The sequence below is a fragment of the Lobosporangium transversale genome (assembly GCF_002105155.1).
Source record: "Lobosporangium transversale strain NRRL 3116 chromosome Unknown BCR41scaffold_3, whole genome shotgun sequence".
Classification (NCBI taxonomy): domain Eukaryota; kingdom Fungi; phylum Mortierellomycota; class Mortierellomycetes; order Mortierellales; family Mortierellaceae; genus Lobosporangium; species Lobosporangium transversale.
In genome coordinates, this window is record NW_019028981.1 from 317,493 (window position 1) to 336,391 (window position 18,899).

Sequence of the window (18,899 nt, forward strand, 5' to 3'; positions counted from 1 at the left end):
TTGTTGATGCATTTTCTGGAATCACAAGACGTTCTTTAGAAGATGTCAACATTCATGAACACAATATTGCAATATGTGACATATAGTCGCAAACATCAATGAGTGGCAGAATACAAATCGAAATTTGCTACAGCCCACAGTATATAAACACATTTATATACATGTATACCTCATTTTTTTATTTTTTATTTTTTTGTTTATATATTTGTCAGGACATGGATGCGCAGACTCACTCATTCATGTTATGTGGTTGTTTTATCGTCAATGATTTTGAGGGGTTGAGAAAAGGATGATATTGCAATGCTCTGTCTAGAAAAGTGTCTCAAAAAGCTGAGACTAAAAAGAAATGTGACAAAAAGAAAAGAAAAGACAAGAAGAGAGATGCCAAGCTATCGTCATGGATTCCCTTTCTACGAGAGGTGTAAAAATAAAAAAATAAAAATAAAAATAAGAATAGATCCGTGCGTATGTGATGTGTAAGAGAAGATCTTATGCACGTTTTTGTCGTTTTGTCTGGTTTTTCTGGAGCATATTTGTCCAAGTGATTGAACAGCAGGGTTGTGGAATAGGGGGTGCTCAGGGATGTTCAAATGGAGTAAAGAATGCTCAAGCAGGCGGTGCCAATGCAACATCAGGAACAATCATGTAATGGATTCCCTCATTTTAATCTCCAACAAGGGTACATATAATTAATGATATACATTCTCATCCATCCGCTCTGCCCCCTTTCTTCTTTTAAGCCCAACTTCATCCTCAATTTCATTTTTTTGGTACTGATACAACGGCAAGAATTCTGATTATTGTTCCACATTTGGTCCCCCGCTCGCCACTATTTGGTTCCTGGTTTCTGGTCCCTGGTCTCAGCATCCTGTTTTTCTCTTTCTCTTCTCTTTCTCTTTTTCTTTTCTCTCATTCTCTCTTCATCCTCTCCCATTCTCTTTCTCCTGTTCTCATTGCATTCCACTTCGTTAGTAAGTGCAATCACACTTCACACTTCACACTTCACACTTCACACTTCACACTTCACGCTCTCCTCCATTTGCTCATATTGCTGTAAGCAACGGCTCACTCTTCTTTTCTTACTCTCTTAATTCCTTCTCCTCTTCCTCTCTTCCTCTCTCTCCTTCTCTTTCGTCTTAGCTTCTCCCTTTCACACATACACAAGCATTCTTGGCAGTAGCCATGATCACATCATTAAGGCATAGCCTTTTGGCACTGTTGTCGATCCTCGCACTGTCTTCGACCTTTACAAATCCAGTTCAAGGTAAATACTAAGCAATTTTGTACACACAGACACAGGGATGGACAACCATCCCTTCTCTATTCACGATATCGCGTGTGTACCAACTCATCATCCACATCTATTTCTCACTATCATTCTTTATCCCTTTCTCCGCATAATATAACAGCACATTCCACAGCATTGCCTATAATCACCCGCTCAGAACATGTCCGCAGTCTACGCCACGACATTCTGCCAAGGATAGCATCCTATACTCTTCACAGAGACCAGCCACTTGCAAAACGGACGATCGACCAGCGCCTCACCGCCTCTCCCGAAATCATTACCAAAGATGACACAATCCGACTTCAATTTAATGCTTTCAACACTACTTTTCATCTCTATCTTGAGCCCAATACGGATCTGATTCATCCCGATGCCGACCTGGGACCTGATAACATATTCGATGATATCAAGCCTTTTAAGGGCGTCGTCATTGAGGATCAGCAATATTCTGATCAAAAGTGGAAACGAGCTGCAACAACATCACGAATAACCAAGAGAACAATCGAACACATGCAATATGAGGAAGGTATTGTTGGTTGGGCACGAATGACAGTCGAGCATGATGCTAACAGGTAACCATTACCGCTAATAACATTAAATATATTTTAAGATTAAAATGACGATGTGAGGACACCAAAATAACAAGACCCTTGCTATCTTCGTTTCATAGTGCGGATAATCTTATACTCCGAGGAGCATTCATGGTCAAAGGCGATACCTATCATGTCACAACAAAGAAAACCTATCATGTTCAAAAGCGATCTGAGGACGCATTACCTACAGCCGCTACATCCTTCGATTCTAGTCTCATCATCTTCCGCGACTCGGATCTCTACAGACCTGCTCTGCTCGCAAAGAATAAGAGGGGACTGAACGCTGAGAATGTCGTCTGTGGATCGGACCATATGCTCAACAAAACAGCTTCCTATATAGAAGCCACTTCATCTCATGGCTATTATTACCCACCTGATGTGTTAACGACGGTCCCTATGGCTAGAGGCTCAGACATGTCATCCTCGTGGATGGACGTGCTGACCTCGCCTCTCACTAAGCGTCAAGTTACCGTTCAAGCTGCAGGACCAAATCCTGTTCCCGAGGGCTGTCCTACTAACCGTCTCGTTACTTATATGGTAAGACTCACTGCGCCTCGTCGCTCTACGCCACTACAGCCTTTTTCTCTTCTGCGACTTTATTTTATTAATAATTCTACTCACTCTAATATATCATCCAGGGTGTTGCCGCCGATTGCGCCTACGTTCGCGAGCATGGAGGACAATCAGAAGCAAGAAAACAGATATTTGCCAACTTCAATACTGCCTCTGAGATTTATGAAAGTACATTTAATGTTGCATTGGGGATCATTTCACTAAATATCAAAAGCGAAAACTGTCCGACCACCCCAGTTGCGGGTGAAGAATGGAACCAGGACTGCTCACCTTCATACTCTATTGACAAGCGTCTGAGTGACTTTAGTCGCTGGAGAGGCGCGGATGATCGTCCAAGCGATGGGGCAGGATTATGGCATTTGATGACAAAGTGCAATACAGGAGCTGTGGTTGGGATCGCATGGACAAAAGCTCTTTGCCAGGCATCATCACAGCGTCAGGGTTCCGGACAAAACGTTCAATACACTGCAGGCACAGGAGTCTCGTCATCTACACCCACAGAATGGATGGTGGTTGCACATGAAATCGGTCATGGATTTGGAGCTATTCATGACTGTACGGCTCAATCATGCCCTGCTGACATTGGACAATGCTGCCCACTTTCCGCCACGACCTGTAACGCCGGTGGACAGTACATTATGAATCCTTCTGAACAATCAGCTACGCGTGTTTTCTCACCCTGCAGTATCAGAGCCATTTGTGGTACTATTCAAAGTTCTTCTGGGCGATGCCTTCAACCTCCAGGCACTCGTCAGACTCAGAATGGTGAAGCCAATATTTGTGGCAATGGAATCAAAGAGACTGGGGAGGATTGTGACTGCGGCTCACCCGAGGAGTGTGCCAAAGATCCTTGCTGTGATGGTACGACTTGCAAGTTCAAGGCTGGCGCTGTTTGCGATGATTTGAATGACGACTGTTGTCTGAATTGTCAATTGCGACCAACAGGATATGTTTGCCGTCAGGCTATCTCAGAATGTGATATCCAGGAGGTCTGTTCTGGAACAAGTGGGTCTTGCCCTGCCGATGTGAAACTGCCCGATCTGACACCATGCAAAGGCTCTAATAATGCAACAGGACTTCAATGTGCTAATGGGGTCTGTACTTCGCGTGATCTACAATGTCGCCAGCAGGATCGACAAGGCATCACCAAGCAATGTGAAGCCTCCAACTCCTGCGACTTGATGTGCAACGACCCAAGCGGAAGCGCCTTGAGATGCATGCAAATCCCTGGAACTTATTTTATCGATGGCACTCCCTGTGGGTTTGGAGGTACCTGTTCTGGAGGTAAATGCGCTTACAGTAATGGTATCAATGGTGTCCTAAACTGGGCCAAAAACCATCTATCGATTGTGATCCCAGTAGCTTGCGTTATTGGTCTAATCTTGCTTTGTTGTATTTGGGGCTGCTGCTGCTCTGGAACATCGAGGCGTCGGCGACAGAAGAAGATGACGCGAAGACCATCATCTGTGCTCAGACCCAGCGGATCATTCCGTTCTCGAACGGCTCCTCTTGGAGCACAGCATACAGGTCAGCACTATCCAATGGGAGCTCTTTCTCCGCCCCCACCTACATACCACGATCCATCAATACTTTTGCGAAATAGAGAAGAACAGCAACTTCAGCGGGCTCTTGAGGAAAGTCGCCGCGAATACGAAACGCACTCACACACCCTAAATGACAGAGAATCTAATAACTTTCCCTCAATGCCAGAACCACAATCGCAATCGCAATCGCAAAATGGTGCAACTGTCGTCTCGACACCCGTTGTGAGGACTTCGCCACTGCCAGCATTTGACCATACCAATGGTGCCGTTGTTCCTGCTACTGTCTATAATAATAACATTATTAGCAATAACAGCAGCAACAATCCTTATCTCAACAGTAATAGCCATAGCCAAAGTACCAATCCTTTTGTAGATCAGCCTTCACAGATACCTTCAGGTGGACATATCTAGCTTTGTAATTTATCCATTTGTGTAAATATTCGATTATGTGTACTATTTCCTTGACATGTAAATAAAAATGCCGAAGATTGGTCATATTTCATCCCAAAAAAAAAAGCAGCAAAAATGAACATATAAATGAAGCAAAAGTCCAACTCATCACAGAGAGCATCCTATCTGTATTCCTGAACTCCATGCCTCTACAAGTCATCCGGGCGGTCGACAACCTTGAGCGCTATAGCATTGCTAGGTCAAATGTCAACATTTACCACAATGTTGCCGTCGGCAACAGAATTCAATTAGTCCATTCATCCTTTGTGCATGATGTCATCACTGCAAGTCTTCATGAATGGGTGCAGCTACTTTTGACTCCTGTCACACAACTTATTGAGTCGCATCCTTCACTTTCAGCTGTCTTGAGTGATTATTTAACAGCCAAGCCCGTATTCATGCGTCTCGAGACAATCAATCTCCTACAATTGGTCCGGATTGTCCCTGTGTCTCTCAAGGAGGCTGTGCAGATTGCACAGATCCTAGAAGAGGAACACAATATCCCCTTTGATCTTTCAGATCAAACTTCCCCATTATGGCGACTGGTGATCGCTCCTATCGAGAAATCATCATCGTCGTCTTCATTTTATCTGCTCTTTGTGTTCCATCATGTCATAGCCGATGGACGGTCTGCGATGACTGTGACAGAGCAATTAATACAACATCTTAATACACAAGCCCAAGGTCGGCAGGCATATCCACGTGCCAGTGCTGATGGATCGAACCTCAATCGCTTCAACATCCCAATCAGGCACACTAATCCTATTCCACTTTCGATCGAATCTCGCGTTAACTGCTATCCTTCTCTCTGGACCTTGATCACGGAAGCCTCGAGAGCACTACTGCTTCCAGGGTCGGTGAAGAAGATATTGGAAACTAAATACTGGGCTGGAGAGATTGATAGCACACTGGAGGAGCCAAATGTGACAGAAATGGTATTATTACAATTCACACAATCAGAAACAAGTCGAGTGATCCAAGCAGCCAAACGAAGCAAGACCACGGTCCAGTCGATTCTGTTCTCGGGAGCTGTGTTTGCAACAAAAAACGTATTCATGACCGGTCAGCAAAAGCATTATAATGAAAATTACGACCGAAGTGGAAAGAGCGAGGAGGCAATTGTGTTTGCGACGCCTGTGTCTCTCCGTGACTTGATTCCAATCCCAATTCCTTCAGAAGACTTGGGGAATTATACGTCCGAGATCTTGCACAATAACATCCGGATCCATGAAGAATCTGAGTTTTGGGAGACGAGCCGGGTATATCGTGAACAAGTAATTCGAGGAACAAGGACTAAAAAGGGGTTACAGGATTTATTGGAACACTTTGGGATGTTGAGTCTGCTACCTAAGAGTGATGGTGCATGGGAGGCGTTCATGGCGAGTAAAGTATATAAGGACCAACATGGACGGAAGGCCTCCGTCAAGTTGTCGAACCTAGGGCGCGGTTGGACTCGGTCTATTCCAAGTGATGAAGATGGGAGAGGAGACCAAGCGGATGGAAATGGTGGCACTCTTAATAGCGGTAAGAACGGAGTAAGATCCGATACTCAAATGTTCAGTATCAAAGACGCGATCTTCTCGCAGTCGTCGGGTGTCACAGCTTCAGCACTGACCATGAATGTGGCAACGGCCAATAATATCATGACTGTAACTACAACATGGCAGAAAGCAGGTTTCAAGGGTAGAGCCCGTGGCGAGTTGTTTGTTAGCGAGTTTAAACGTATTTTATTTGAAGCAATTGAGACTATGGAGAAAGGAAAAGAACACTACTTTTTCATGGATGCAGTAAGAAATGATAAGTGAGAGGGAGAAGAAGCGGCATAAATATCTCCGCGATAGCCTAGTCAGAGAATAGTTGATATTCCTTTGCAATCTATTGATGCTTTATTACTCTGCAAGACCAATGTTTTTCGCTGTGCTCTAGGAATGCACATCTCGGAAGGCGAATGCCTGTCAAAATGCGCATATTCAGAGGAAAAAAGGAGGGAGAAGGAGGTGATGCGCGTCGAAAATACCCCTGCCGATGTCTGCTTTGCTTGTATGCAGGTGGTGGTTGTGGTATCGAAGATATTTTTGTATGATCAACAAGGATCAATTGAATGCATGTATAAGTTGTACTCTTTTTTTTTTTAGCCTTTTCACATTCAGACATTTCATCATAGAGTGGGTGACTTTTGGTTTACCATTTATAATAAAAAAGATATCGAGGACTCATCAAAGATGAATAGCCACTCCTTCCCCTTTATCCGCGCATTCATTGTTTAATTTTCATCATTCCTATGCAATGATTTACTGCATCCCTTGTGATTAGGAATGAGTAAATGAATCGTAGGGTGCAGAAATGCAGATTCTAAAGACATGTTTGTTACTCTTGCTGGCAAGAAGCATCGTGTCTGCTGCACGTTGTTCTGTGTTTGATTTAATGCACATTGTGAACAAAAGAAGGAGACACAGGGACACAAAGAGAAAGAGAAAAAGGCAAGGAAAAAGGGAAAAGAGGGGTCTGTGTTGTAATATCAAGCTCAAGAAGCTTTTTTTTTTTTTTTTTTTTTTTTTTTTTTTTTTTTCGAATCAAGTTCAAAAGGTACAGAAATAACTAACGGGAGAGACAGGGAACAAAAGGGGATCACAAACAACTCTTCCGCAAACAAGGATACATGTGTACATGTGTCAAGGCTAAAAAAAAAAAAAAAAAAAAAAAAAAAAGAAACTATGAATCATTCTACATTAAACATGCACGAGGTGGCTGGTTAGTTGTAGGCAATGCTCGGACGAGGTTTTTTTTATGAAGTTATTTATGCTTCCCACGAAAGGATGTACGGAATGTCCTTTTTCTGTCCACAGTCCTCTTAGACCAAGCTGGCACTATTATTGCTTTGGTCTCCTCAATGTGTTTCTTGTTCTTGATCTTTCTAATCTTTGTGTTGGTCTGTTTCTACTCGTATCGTAGCCTTTGTGTTGTCAATGATTCAACTGTTAAATCTATTCATGTCTTTTCGTATTCCCTCATCTTGTTTCTCCACTGTGTGTGAAGTGTTTGAAACACTTATTCGGAAGAGGAAGCGCTTGATCTTTTCTTTGAAAAGACCACACAAGCATCAGTCATGAAGATGGTCTGGCATTGACTGCCTTGCCTAACAGGCTTCTCCCACGAGAAAAAATAGAGCCCTGTGTGGCTCTTTTTTTTTTTTATGCTGTTGTTTGTGGGGTGTACCATGGTGGTCAGAGAACAAGAACCTTTTTTTTTTCCTGGCCCTGAAAAAATAATCCAACAATAATCTTCAACAATCAATTGGATAACACCATGTTGGAGTGAACGAAGGTGGGGCTAGTTGGTGTTTCTGTTTTTATTTTCAGCGCGTCTGTTGTTTACTTCTTTTCTTTCTTTCTTTTTTTTTTTTATTTTTTTTTTTTAAAAAAACTTCATTCTTCTCATTCCGAACTCAACTTCTCTCTTTTCTTTCATCACATTACACAATCCTTCCTGTCTCCTTGCTATTGCATTGCCATCACGTTACAATCACCCCTCTCACTATCTCAATTTCATTCTCCCTTTGTATCTCACTGTCTTTTGTGTAATCTGCCCTACTTGTCTCCAAATCCCTTACTCTCCTTTTTGCCCTATCTTGGTCAATGTCAACCTCACTTTTGCTCGAAATGCTCAGGCGGTCTGGCCTGGAGCACTATTACCCTAGGTACAACATAACAGAGCAAAAAACCCTCCTTGGGTTGGAGCATTAAACGTGTGTATCTTTAAAAAAGCGAGTGGGCGCGTCTGTACTGTCTGACAGACAGGGATAATGACATTGATAGAGTATTCAGATATTGCAGTTTCTATCGTTGTCTTTATTGCCATTACCATATTTCTCCGTTATGTACCACAGAGACAGACTCTGAACGGGGAAGAGGGAAAGAAAGAACAGCGCTTCGCAGAGACGCGAGTGAGATGACATTGATTCTTGGGTGGCAATGGGTGTGAAGGCTATTTGTCCAGCTGTAAAGAAAACGAACGTCCCTTAAACATGTTTCAGTATATCTGACGTTCTCTCTTTCATTCGATGCTGCATATAGCTTCTCCACGCGTGGAATCACGCAGCTTGATAACCTTGCCCAGGTATAGTATCTAAACATCTAAACATCACGATTAAAATAATAACGCAGACTCCAGTTTTTCATGCATATTCTCGTCGTCTATGAACGTAGCCACGATATTGGATAACAAAGTCTTCCCATCATGTCAATGTCATTACCTTTGTTTGCAGTCATTGACCTCTTCCTCCTATTCTATTTGTTTTTTCACCACATGTCACGGACCTGTGGTTGTTTTTTTTTTTTTTTTTTTTTTTTTTTCCCGCTGCATGCAATGATATGCAAATTATATTTGACTTCGGTCATTCCCAAATAGCTTTCCATGCAGGATTACAGTACTCTAGGGGTCACGAGTATGGACGACAGAAGAAGGCTTTTCCAGCTGATTCAGACTATCAAGGCCCAATATCTTGATTCACCAGAACCTTCCCCCACACTCACTACACCTTCAGCGAACACAATCGCAGCCACAACAGCCATTTCCACTTCATCGCCAATGATGTCTCATCTAGCACTCTCAGGGTTAGGGTCCCCAGTAGAAGAATCAGTCCAAAATATAAATGGGTTTTCACGTGGCTATAACAGTACGCAGAGCCTAGAAGAGATCTCAAGAAGAGTTTCAGACGCTCGTCTCTCCATAGGTCGCCGGTCTGGCGCTAACATGACTGCCAACTTGACCCATTCCAAGAGCCTGTCTGGATCCATGGTTATGGCATATCAGCAGCAGCAACGGCAAAGCCATGATTATGATTTTGAGCTGCAGCAACAACACCAAATGCAACAGCAACAGCAAATGCAGCAGCAAATGCAGCAGCAGCAATATCAACAATATCAGCAGCAGCAACAATTATTGCAACAGCAACATTATCGCCAACAGCAACGCGAATTGATACAACAACATCAACATCAACAACAATATCAACCTCAAGTGTATCCTGATGGTCGGAATTTTAAAGAGGCCTCTGACGACGAAGAAGATCCTATACCCGTTCAAGAGGCTAAGCAACGAGGTTTAGATGCCTATTGTGTACCAACAAGAGGGACCCTAGCCCGTGGTAATTCGCACACGTCAAATGATATGACGGCCAAAATCCGTGTCTGTGTCCGTAAGAGACCGCTCAGCGCTAAAGAAATTAATCGCGGTGAGAAAGATATGGCTTCTTGCACTGGTCGGCAGCTGGCCGTAGATGAGCCCAAGTATGTTTTCTTTTAAATCCGTCAAATTTATTGAATGCTCTCTATGAATGTACCTCGTAACCATAATAATTTAATCAATATTTCATGAAACTTTAATGTATTATAATAGAGTACGGCTGGATATGACCAAATTTATCGAGAGACATAAGTTTGTATTTGATGAAGTTTTCGATTCTGACGCCACGAACGAGGATGTATACCGTCGTACAGCATACCCATTAGTTCAATACCTTTTTGAAGGTGGAAAGGCCACCTGCTTTGCCTAGTAAGTTTTAAATTTGGCAAAGATATTCGTCAGCTTTTTTTTTTTTTTTTTTTTTTTTTTTGCCATCATGCTAACTTATTTCATTCAATCGATACCTTAGTGGACAAACCGGAAGTGGAAAGACGTATACAATGCTAGATGAAAAACAAGGGTTGTATGTCTTGGCTGCCCGCGATATTTTTGTGAAGATGCGGAACCCTGAAAACTCCCATCTGGGGGTGTATATTGGCTTTTACGAAATTTATCAAGGCCAGCTCCATGACCTCCTCAACAACCGTAAGAAATTACATGCACGTGAGGATGGCAAGAGTAGTGTTGTTGTTGCGGGCCTAAAAGAATATGAAATCGTCAACGTTGAGGGCCTAATGCAAGTATTCGAGTATGGTAACAATGCTCGCAGTACAGGTAAGAGCTACTGGGATGCAACTGAGCTTTTTTTCTCTGATTGTCTTTTCCATATTTTTGATTAACTCATATTATTATCATTTACTTTATAGGAAGTACAAGAGCTAACGCGGATTCTTCTCGATCACATGCCATCATGCAGCTTGTGCTCAAAGATCGCTCTACAAAGTCTGTAGTAGGCAAACTGAGCTTCATCGATCTTGCTGGTAGCGAGAGAGGTGCTGATCGTGGTGAAACTGATGTCAAGACAAGGTACTATTCTTTTTTTTTTTTTTTTTTTTTTTCTTCGTTTTATTTATTTTATTTTGAATACGTTTTTAACTCCTATGGTTTTGCCGACACTATCATCGTAGGATGGAAGGGGCTGAGATCAATAAGAGTTTATTGGCGTTGAAAGAGTGCATTCGAGCTCTGGATCAAGGTGGAAAACACACACCTTTTCGTCAAAGCAAACTGACGCAAGTCCTAAAGGATTCATTTGTTGGTAATTCACGAACTTGTATGGTCGCCACCATTTCTCCAAATAACTCGAACAGTGAACATACCCTCAATACTCTTCGCTATGCTGATCGGTATGTCTTATATATCTTCATGGGTTTCATGGGACAAATGTTGTTGTATGTTTGTGTGTAGACTATATATTAATCTCGATCCCTGTTTTTTTTTTTTTTTTTTTTTTTTTTTGTTTTTCCAGTGTCAAGGAACTCAAAGCAGATGGTGGAGCACGAGAAGCGGTCCCAGATCAAGACGATGCACTACCACGAGAAGACTACATGGAGGACACTGAGGGCGAACTCGGAACGACAAGTGCATATGATGATGATGATTTTATTTCGTCTTCAAGTGATAATCTTGTAGATGAAACAATCGACCTGCTTGATGATGAAGAATTTCCTCATGTGTTGGATCATGAAGAAATGGTGCATCATCCTCTAGTGACCAGTACATACGAACACGAGCTAGAGGAGCCTAGTCCAAGGGAACTGCGAGGCACGTTTGACGATGGTGAAGAAATTAATTTGCATCACAGAATGACGTTCCAACAGCAGAAACAGCAGCAACAGCAATCTCATCTGTCCCAACAACACCAGCATCAACGGCAGTTGCTGCAGCAGCAACAGCAACAACAACAACAGCAACAACAGCTAGAAGCGGAGAGATTGCGTGAACCAATTCCCTCTTCAAATGGATCACCGGTCTTGAAGCATTCGAGCTCTATCAAGAGAGGCAGTGGAAGTAGCGGCAGTGGCCGCAAGGCCGAAGCACTGAGTCGACTACCCATGCCTAGAAGTAATTCTGGAGTAGTCCAAGTTCCTCCTCCAAGGAGTATGTCGCCTACAGGTATAAGCAGTAGCCCAACGACCATAGCAAGTCCCTCTTCGATCGCAGCGCCGTCGGCAAACCGCATGTCGCTGATCGGAGCGGGAGCTGGTAGTCGAAGGAGTTCTGCAAATGTTTCTCCTCCCTTGGGAACGCGACGCGCTAGCCCGGACTCCACTTCGCCTAACAGGGGAACCACTTCCAGCGATACGAACAATGGCAGTGCCAATAGCGGCCAAAAGCCAAACAGCGTCAATTCTCCTTCACATTTGAAGCGGCCATCAGTCGCAACGATGCGCCAAGCAAGCGGAAGCACAACATCATCTATATCAGCAGCTTCAGGGGGCGCAACAACTGCGGCAGCTGCGACGGTTCGTTCCGGAAATGTGCCAGCGGCATCGGCGCAAAATAGCAGCGAATCTCATTTCGGCCCGAACTCACCCACGTCGCCGCGTGTGACGACCGCAGCTGTGGTTCCACAGTCACAGACGGCCACGACATCAACAACAACTTCCTCCAATGGTGAATCGTCTTGGACCTTCTCTGTAACAGAGATGCAAGAGTTTGTTCGAGAGCACCGGATTGAACTGCAAGAATGCGGCGAGCTAACGAAGCGAGAGACCAAGTTACTGAAGAATGTCATGTTAGGCATGTCATCCCCAGCGATGGCGGAGACCACTGGATATAGTGGTGATCGCGAGTCGTTTGAGCGGTATCTTGCAGAGTTGGATGAAATTGTAGACGAAAAATTGATTACAATTGTAGCCATGTCTCAGAAACTGAAAGCATTGAGGTCGCAGATGTAAAAACCATTTAGTTTTTGTTTATTGTTATCTTGTAATATATACACCTTTTTCTTATAAAGCTGATAATTGAAAAAAACAAAAACAAAAAAAAATCTTGCCCTCATTCTCATTCATCATCTCTGGATCATACGGTGCATGCGAAAACATAAAATGATACCTTGCTTCTATGTGACTCTTCCGTCGAATACAAGTTTTTGATAGTAATTTCGGGATATGATTTATTATTCTTCAGAATTCTTTCTCCACTCTCCATGGAAGGCTCACTAACAGTGAAAAGGGACTATATACATATACATTATAAAAGCAGCAGAGGAACAAAGGAATGTTTCAGGGTTTGGGCGAAGTACTTAAACGACATAACATTGTTAGTAAATCCGGCTGTAAAAGACTTCCACATGGACTAATTTATGCATGCTTTTGAGAGACAAAGAAAGCATGCATTGATTCAGCTGAAGAAACATAGAGCAACCATGATAGATCGTAAATAAAATGGATAGGAGACAGATGTGGTATAGCGAATAATAATTGGACCTGGGCATGACTGGAGAAGCGGCAAGAGCTGCTCGTGAGTGTGGATCCTATTGATCAAAAGCAAGTTGAAAGATCTCATAAATATCTATGCCGGCTACACACTGCGGGGAGGGGCTTTTGAATTATACACATTGAGAAGGATTACCTTGTGTTGGCGCTGCTGTCTCTGACAGATCAATTTGCAAGGCCAGATTAAGATGGATGTATCCAATGTATAATAATATCAAGACAGTTGGAGTTGCCTTGAAACCAACTTTCCAACTCTGAGTGATGGACTTAGGCGAAAGTCCATGGTAAATGCCCTGTATAGGCCAATCTGATGTGCGCTCTATCTCGTCCTCATCCTTATCCTCATCGTCGTCACTCCTATCATGGCATCGTACTTCCCGCACGCCACTGATGTGCATCTCTAGAGATCCCCAAATGTACTCCTCCTCTGCTGTAGTAAAAGTTAGGTCTTTGTCCTTTGGGGTCTACACCTCTTCTTGTCCTTTGTGCTTGCTCCTACATCGCTTTTAGTTCTTTCCTCCATGTCCTTTTTTTTTTTTTTTTTTTTTTTTTTTTTGGTAACAAGGACTCAAGAGGTCATCTAGAATTTATTAAGATGTTAGCTCTATAAATGGGTTGCCCCATTACTGGAGTCACAAATAAAGCGGTATCCAATAATCGACCGAAGTCGCAAGTTTTTTTTTTTGATAACAAGGACCCTCAGGGTCATGGGATTTATTTTCTACACTCTATGAACAAAATGCTCCAGAAACTATAGTCAATAAACAGCTATTACTGCACAAACGACAAGAGCCGCTGTATCCATGATTTCATAAACCCTGACCGCCGTGGTTGGTACTCAAAGTCCACCTTTCCGACGTGGCCTGTTGCGCAACGCGACAAATTATCCGCTATCCATAGTCATCAAAAACTTCATTCCACCTAGCCGCTCCATCACGTCCAGGTTGGTTTTCCCAAGGTAACTGTCCCGGACTCGGTCATCCGCGATCTTGTAGATCTCTTTTACATTCAGCTTCTGTCTTTGTCTGAGGGAAGGGACAAGGAAATCATTGCTACTACGTCTGTGCTCCCCAACACAGTTGCCTCCTCTAGCGCGTTTGCTCATAGCAGTGATTCCACGAGCCTTTTCCCATTCAACGGTGACTTTACACCGTTTGTTCCAGATTTCTGTACGACCGAATTCCTCTATGGCCTTGACGAAGCGCCCTGCCATATATGTAGCTATCCTTGTTGTTGTCTTGAAGCCAACTTTCCAACTCTGAGCAATGGACTTGGGCGTAAGTCCATGGTAAATGTCCTGCACAGACCAATCTGGTGTGTGCTCTCTCTCTTCCTCATCATCGCCGTTCCTATCACCATGGCGTCGTACTTCTCGCACACCATCGATATGCATCTCCAGAGTTTTCCAAATGTAGTCCTCCTCTGCCGCAGTAAAAGTTGGCTCTTTTGTCCTTGGTGGGTCTACACCTCTCTCTCTGGCCCTTTGTGCTTGCTCCTGCACTGCTTTCAACTCTTTCCTCCATGTCCTCTCCCCTATCACATTCACATTTTGGATTATCTCCTTCCACTTCTCGGCCTGAGTCTCCATCGTCCTTGGACATCTCCAGATGTGCGATGTGTCTTCATCCTCTGTCCCACACACTCTGCAGTTGCCGTCTTCATAAAGGTCCGGCCTCCAGTGTCTCATATATGACTGTGTAGGCAACATTCCATGGAGTTTCTTGATCCTGTGCGCTCGCTTTTGGCAGTCCGCTGGGCTGGTGAAGAGTCCTTTCGGTAGGTTGCTATCATGAACAATGTTCATAGTAGCTCGCCAATCAATTTTTGTCCAATCCTTAACATGCTCCTGCATCCTGTTGTGAGCGATCCACGTGTGATGTGTACGAGTTGTTGACTGTAACTTAAGGATCTGCCTTAAGTCATCTTCCGCTGGTACACCGTTGAACTTTGCATGGCAGTACATGTCATTATGCTTCGTTATGTTGATATCCCATAGCTCGCCATAATGTCCATGTTTTGCTGCTTCGTCCGCTTCTTCGTTCCCTCGGTTGCCGGCATGTCCTTTGACCCACTCGACCGTGACTTCCGATCCTTGTTGAATAAATGCGTTGTGTATAGTTGCCCACCATACTGCATACGGTGATCTAATACGTTGTCGCAACGTGCGCCCTGCCATATATGTAGCCACCTTCAGTTGTTAACGTTAACACGCTACCATATCACGTGATAACTATGTTCGTACCATCCATGACCTTGAGCTTTACTTTATAGAACTCTGGCGCACAAGACCCTGAAAAAATCACTGTCTTAAGAACCGGGGGGTTATACTGAGATGCCCTTAAAAACCGCAACGAGACGCAAATACATAGAACACACTGAAGTTTTTTTTTTTTTTTTTTTTTTTTGATAACAAGGACCCACGAGGTCATGTAGGATTTATTTTGATGTTAGACATAGAACACACTGAAGTGTTGTACCAAGATAAAGGTCTTTATTAGTTTATGATACATATAATACTATACAAGTAACTAGTGCTGAGATGAATGAGGTTGCATACCTGAAGTGTTGTACCAAGATAAAGGTAAGGAACACTTCAGGGACGGAGAGTCCACTATTTATTATAGCGGGGAGGATCGGGTGGCTGAGCTCACGTCCAGGCAGGACGGGGTGGGTTTGAGGGTACCACTATAGGTATACCTCTGGTCCTACCTACCATGACGTCACTTGTTATAGGACGTGAGCTTAAGTTGTCTCGATTTAGGACAACCCTGTCGTAAATGACGCCTATTCATTTACCTAAATATGTATTTCCTTTCAATTTATTTATTTCCTATCATCCTATTTTCTACCATTTTTAAATAGTATTTTAGTAGCTTTTTCCTTCACTGCAAAAACGGCATCTCTCTTCTTATTATCGATGCCCTTTTGCAGGTGAGTTTATCTTCATTATTCTCATTATGAATTCTCAGAAAATTAGCAGTTATTAAAGATCTCTCTTTTTATTATCGATGCCCTTTTGCAGCATCCTCAAAATCATTCAAAGCATTACTTAGGATCACTATCGTATCCCAAAACCACGAGGCTCTTGCCCAATTCTTCATTTTTCATCATTACCTACTAGTTTCCAGAGATCACTAGTAGATGCTCTACGACAACCCATCAAACTGGATCAATTCCGATTGGGTCGGCCCTAATGGCTTAGTGGTTATAGCGTCCCACTCGTAATGGGAAGGTCCTCGGTTCAACTCCGAGTTGGGGCAAAACTTTTATCTTTACTGCTTTTTTTAATGATCTTTCTACAACGGATTAATCTATTTGGCAGCCCAGTTGCCAAATAACATTCATTATTTACTTGGCAGCCTACCCAGCGTTATTTGGCCTCTAACTATTTTTTTTTTTTTTTTTTTTTTCATTCCTAGGAACCGTATATGTTTATAACGCTCATACTTCAAATTAATAAAGCTCCCGTCTTCTACGTCATAGTTATGTGTAGTGACATTGTCTTGTCTCATTTAGAAAACTAATGACTTTTTTTTTTCAAGTAGGTCGCTCATACAGTTTTGGAGGTGCCATTTGGAGATCAATGCCTATGAGAGGTTTTCGCTCGGAGCAAACGCGTCTCACCTGCTACCTAGACGTCTTCAATAAATCATTCCCTAACCGTGTACATTGAAGGCTGTTTTGTGAAGATGTCATCGCCGCTGCCCTTAGTACCTCCGGCGGCATTAGCTGTGCAAGGCAATGTATCCACAGAACGCTGCCTGTTTTACCACTGATGTTATGACCCTGTTATCAAAAAAAAAAAAAAAAAAAAAAAGTAATGTATTTGGCAGCCCAGCTGCCACCCAAGAGTGCGAAGTTAAGTGGCAGCCCCCAGAAGTAGGCTGCCAAATAGAGGCAAAAATTACTATAATTGGTATGGGCTGCCAAATAGATTAATCCTTCTACAACTGTTTTCTTCGACATGTGGAGACTGTGGGTAAATTACGATCGATCATTTTGCATGCCGTCGGAGGCGGCTTGAACAGGACGCGATCTTGGCCGTACGACTTTTTCTTTAGAAAAACGAGCAAATCAAATATAAGATCGTTCAAAAGAGTAAAATAAAAAAGCTTTGACCCCACACGGTTCATGTCTGCGTTGTATTCGGCACAACTATGAGCCGACTACGTATGCGTCTCGCAGTAACTCTCTCATTACTCATTACTCCATTCATGAATTATACCTTTTTTTCTTTTTTTTTCTCCCACCCACATTTCTTTCTTTCTCACTTTAACTGTAAATTCACCACCAACACTAATAATAACGACAGCCATCAATGTCTCAAGGCTCTTCAACAGCACCTCAGGTAGATCTCTCCAAGGCTGTCGGTTTCCAGCCTCCGCCTCAGCGTGTGATCTACACAGCACGAGACCTGATGCTCTATGCTCTCTCCATCGGCGTCCAACCCTCAGAGCTTCATTTCTTATACGAAAACGACCGCAACTTTTCGGCCTTCCCAACATATCCTCTTGTCTTGGGACTTAAGAAAGACAACCATGGTGTATCCGTTTATGGTGCAGGCGGAAAAGAGGATATTCCAGGAATCCCTTCCTATGACCCCAACAAGCTTGTACATGGTGACCAGTCGCTCGAGATCTTGAGATATCCTTTACCGCTCGAAGGCACATTCGAATTGCATACCAAAGTCACTGGTGTCTATGATAAGGGTAAAGGCATGGTCATTGAACGCACCACCACCATGGTTGATCCTAAGGAACCCAATAAACCCTATGCTTCCATGAAGGGCTCTGCCTTTGTGAGAGGTGCCGGTGGCTGGGGTGGTCCCAAGGGTCCTAAGCCTGAGGCCTTGGATCCTCCTAAGGATAAGCAACCTGATGCTTCATATGAGGACAGAACCACGGATGATACTGCTATCTTGTACCGTCTTTCTGGGTAAGTTAGACTGTTATTTTTTTTTTATGTTCAGCGGTCTTTTTGTCATTCTTCAGCTTTTTTAACTGATACAGTATCTTTTTTTAAAAAAAAACATTTATAGTGACTATAATCCTCTTCATATTGATCCTACAATTGCTCCTCGCGTTGGATTCAAAAAACCAATCTTGCATGGCCTCTGCACTTATGGACACGCTGCACATGCTGTCCTTAAGACCTTTGCATCTTCTGACCCCAGTGCACTCAAGTCCATCACCGGTCGTTTCACAGCTCCCGTTTACCCTGGAGACACACTCGTCACCAACATGTGGAAGGTCCCGAGTGATCACAAAGACCAAGAGAAAATCATCTTTCAAGTCGTTGCCAAAGAGTCCAACCAGATTGTCATCAACGGAGGATGTGTCGTCCTCTGGAGTAAGGGCAAGAGGCCTGAGAGCAAATTGTAAAATAAGAATGTTCCATGATGAGAACAAAACAGAGTACGCTCAATTCAGAGTTCAAAAAAATGCAAGACGTTCGTGCTTGATAAAAAAAAAAAGATATCGTTTATTTCGAGAATAAAAATAATAATAAAAAACTGTGACGCTATGGATTAATGGCAATGCCACTTGCATGAAATGTAGTCATCGGTGAATAATAGCCGATTTAAAAAGCGAAAAAAGACAAGGGTATGGTGATGGTACAAGGAGGATAAGAGTACAGGTCGTCTACCCTGGATCATAATTGTCCAGGGATAAGAAAAGCGCGAAAAACAAAAAACTACAGATCAGACATTTAAAATTGTATAAAAAAAAGTCATGAAATACATCTAATCAAAGGAGAGGAAAGCATAAATGTACAGGACAGAGAGAGTTGAGAGGCAAATAATGATGCCCCTGACACATCGGAACAA

At 43.1% G+C, this 18,899-nt stretch overlaps 5 protein-coding genes and 1 non-coding gene across 6 annotated transcripts; 5 read left to right on the plus strand and 1 right to left on the minus strand.

The window, feature by feature from the left end:
- Positions 1 to 878: 878 nt before the first annotated feature.
- BCR41DRAFT_379770 (Metallo-peptidase family M12-domain-containing protein) lies at positions 879 to 4,409 on the plus strand (the record flags this gene model as incomplete). The annotated part of the gene is made up of 5 exons (XM_022027230.1): positions 879 to 1,264; positions 1,410 to 1,860; positions 1,959 to 2,418; positions 2,520 to 2,895; positions 2,926 to 4,409. Exons 1-5 carry the CDS (start codon positions 1,183 to 1,185, stop codon positions 4,407 to 4,409), a joined length of 2,853 nt encoding a protein of 950 aa, XP_021885374.1. The 5' UTR covers positions 879 to 1,182.
- Positions 4,410 to 4,591: 182 nt separating this feature from the next.
- On the plus strand, positions 4,592 to 6,292 carry BCR41DRAFT_383419 (alcohol acetyltransferase-domain-containing protein; the record flags this gene model as incomplete). The annotated part of the gene is made up of 1 exon (XM_022027463.1): positions 4,592 to 6,292. One exon carries the CDS (start codon positions 4,592 to 4,594, stop codon positions 6,251 to 6,253), a length of 1,662 nt encoding a protein of 553 aa, XP_021885375.1. The 3' UTR covers positions 6,254 to 6,292.
- A 3,325-nt stretch (positions 6,293 to 9,617) lies between these two features.
- BCR41DRAFT_299881 (P-loop containing nucleoside triphosphate hydrolase protein) lies at positions 9,618 to 11,039 on the plus strand (the record flags this gene model as incomplete). The annotated part of the gene is made up of 5 exons (XM_022020542.1): positions 9,618 to 9,736; positions 9,846 to 10,001; positions 10,102 to 10,406; positions 10,499 to 10,658; positions 10,760 to 11,039. The coding sequence occupies 5 exons, from the start codon at positions 9,618 to 9,620 to the stop codon at positions 11,037 to 11,039; spliced, it is 1,020 nt and encodes a 339-aa protein (XP_021885376.1).
- Positions 11,040 to 12,937: 1,898 nt separating this feature from the next.
- Positions 12,938 to 13,470, minus strand: BCR41DRAFT_392131 (hypothetical protein; the record flags this gene model as incomplete). Its single annotated transcript, XM_022028421.1, has 2 exons — positions 12,938 to 13,110; positions 13,209 to 13,470. The coding sequence occupies 2 exons, from the start codon at positions 13,468 to 13,470 to the stop codon at positions 12,938 to 12,940; spliced, it is 435 nt and encodes a 144-aa protein (XP_021885377.1).
- A 2,789-nt stretch (positions 13,471 to 16,259) lies between these two features.
- BCR41DRAFT_t14 lies at positions 16,260 to 16,332 on the plus strand. The gene has a single exon. It is a non-coding gene; the product is annotated as a tRNA-Thr (tRNA).
- Positions 16,333 to 17,162: 830 nt separating this feature from the next.
- Positions 17,163 to 18,564, plus strand: BCR41DRAFT_345690 (peroxisomal dehydratase). The gene is made up of 2 exons (XM_022022770.1): positions 17,163 to 18,007; positions 18,111 to 18,564. The coding sequence occupies exons 1-2, from the start codon at positions 17,391 to 17,393 to the stop codon at positions 18,451 to 18,453; spliced, it is 960 nt and encodes a 319-aa protein (XP_021885378.1). The 5' UTR covers positions 17,163 to 17,390; the 3' UTR covers positions 18,454 to 18,564.
- The last annotated feature ends 335 nt before the right edge of the window (positions 18,565 to 18,899 follow it).

What these genes read in the sequence shown, in the direction of transcription:
- BCR41DRAFT_345690 (XM_022022770.1), top strand. Translation starts at nt 17,391, where the DNA reads ATGTCTCAAGGCTCTTCAACAGCACCTCAGGTAGATCTCTCCAAGGCT. An exon ending in ATCTTGTACCGTCTTTCTGG is followed by an intron (nt 18,008 to 18,110) that starts GTAAGTTAGACT and finishes AAACATTTATAG; the next exon opens with TGACTATAATCCTCTTCATA.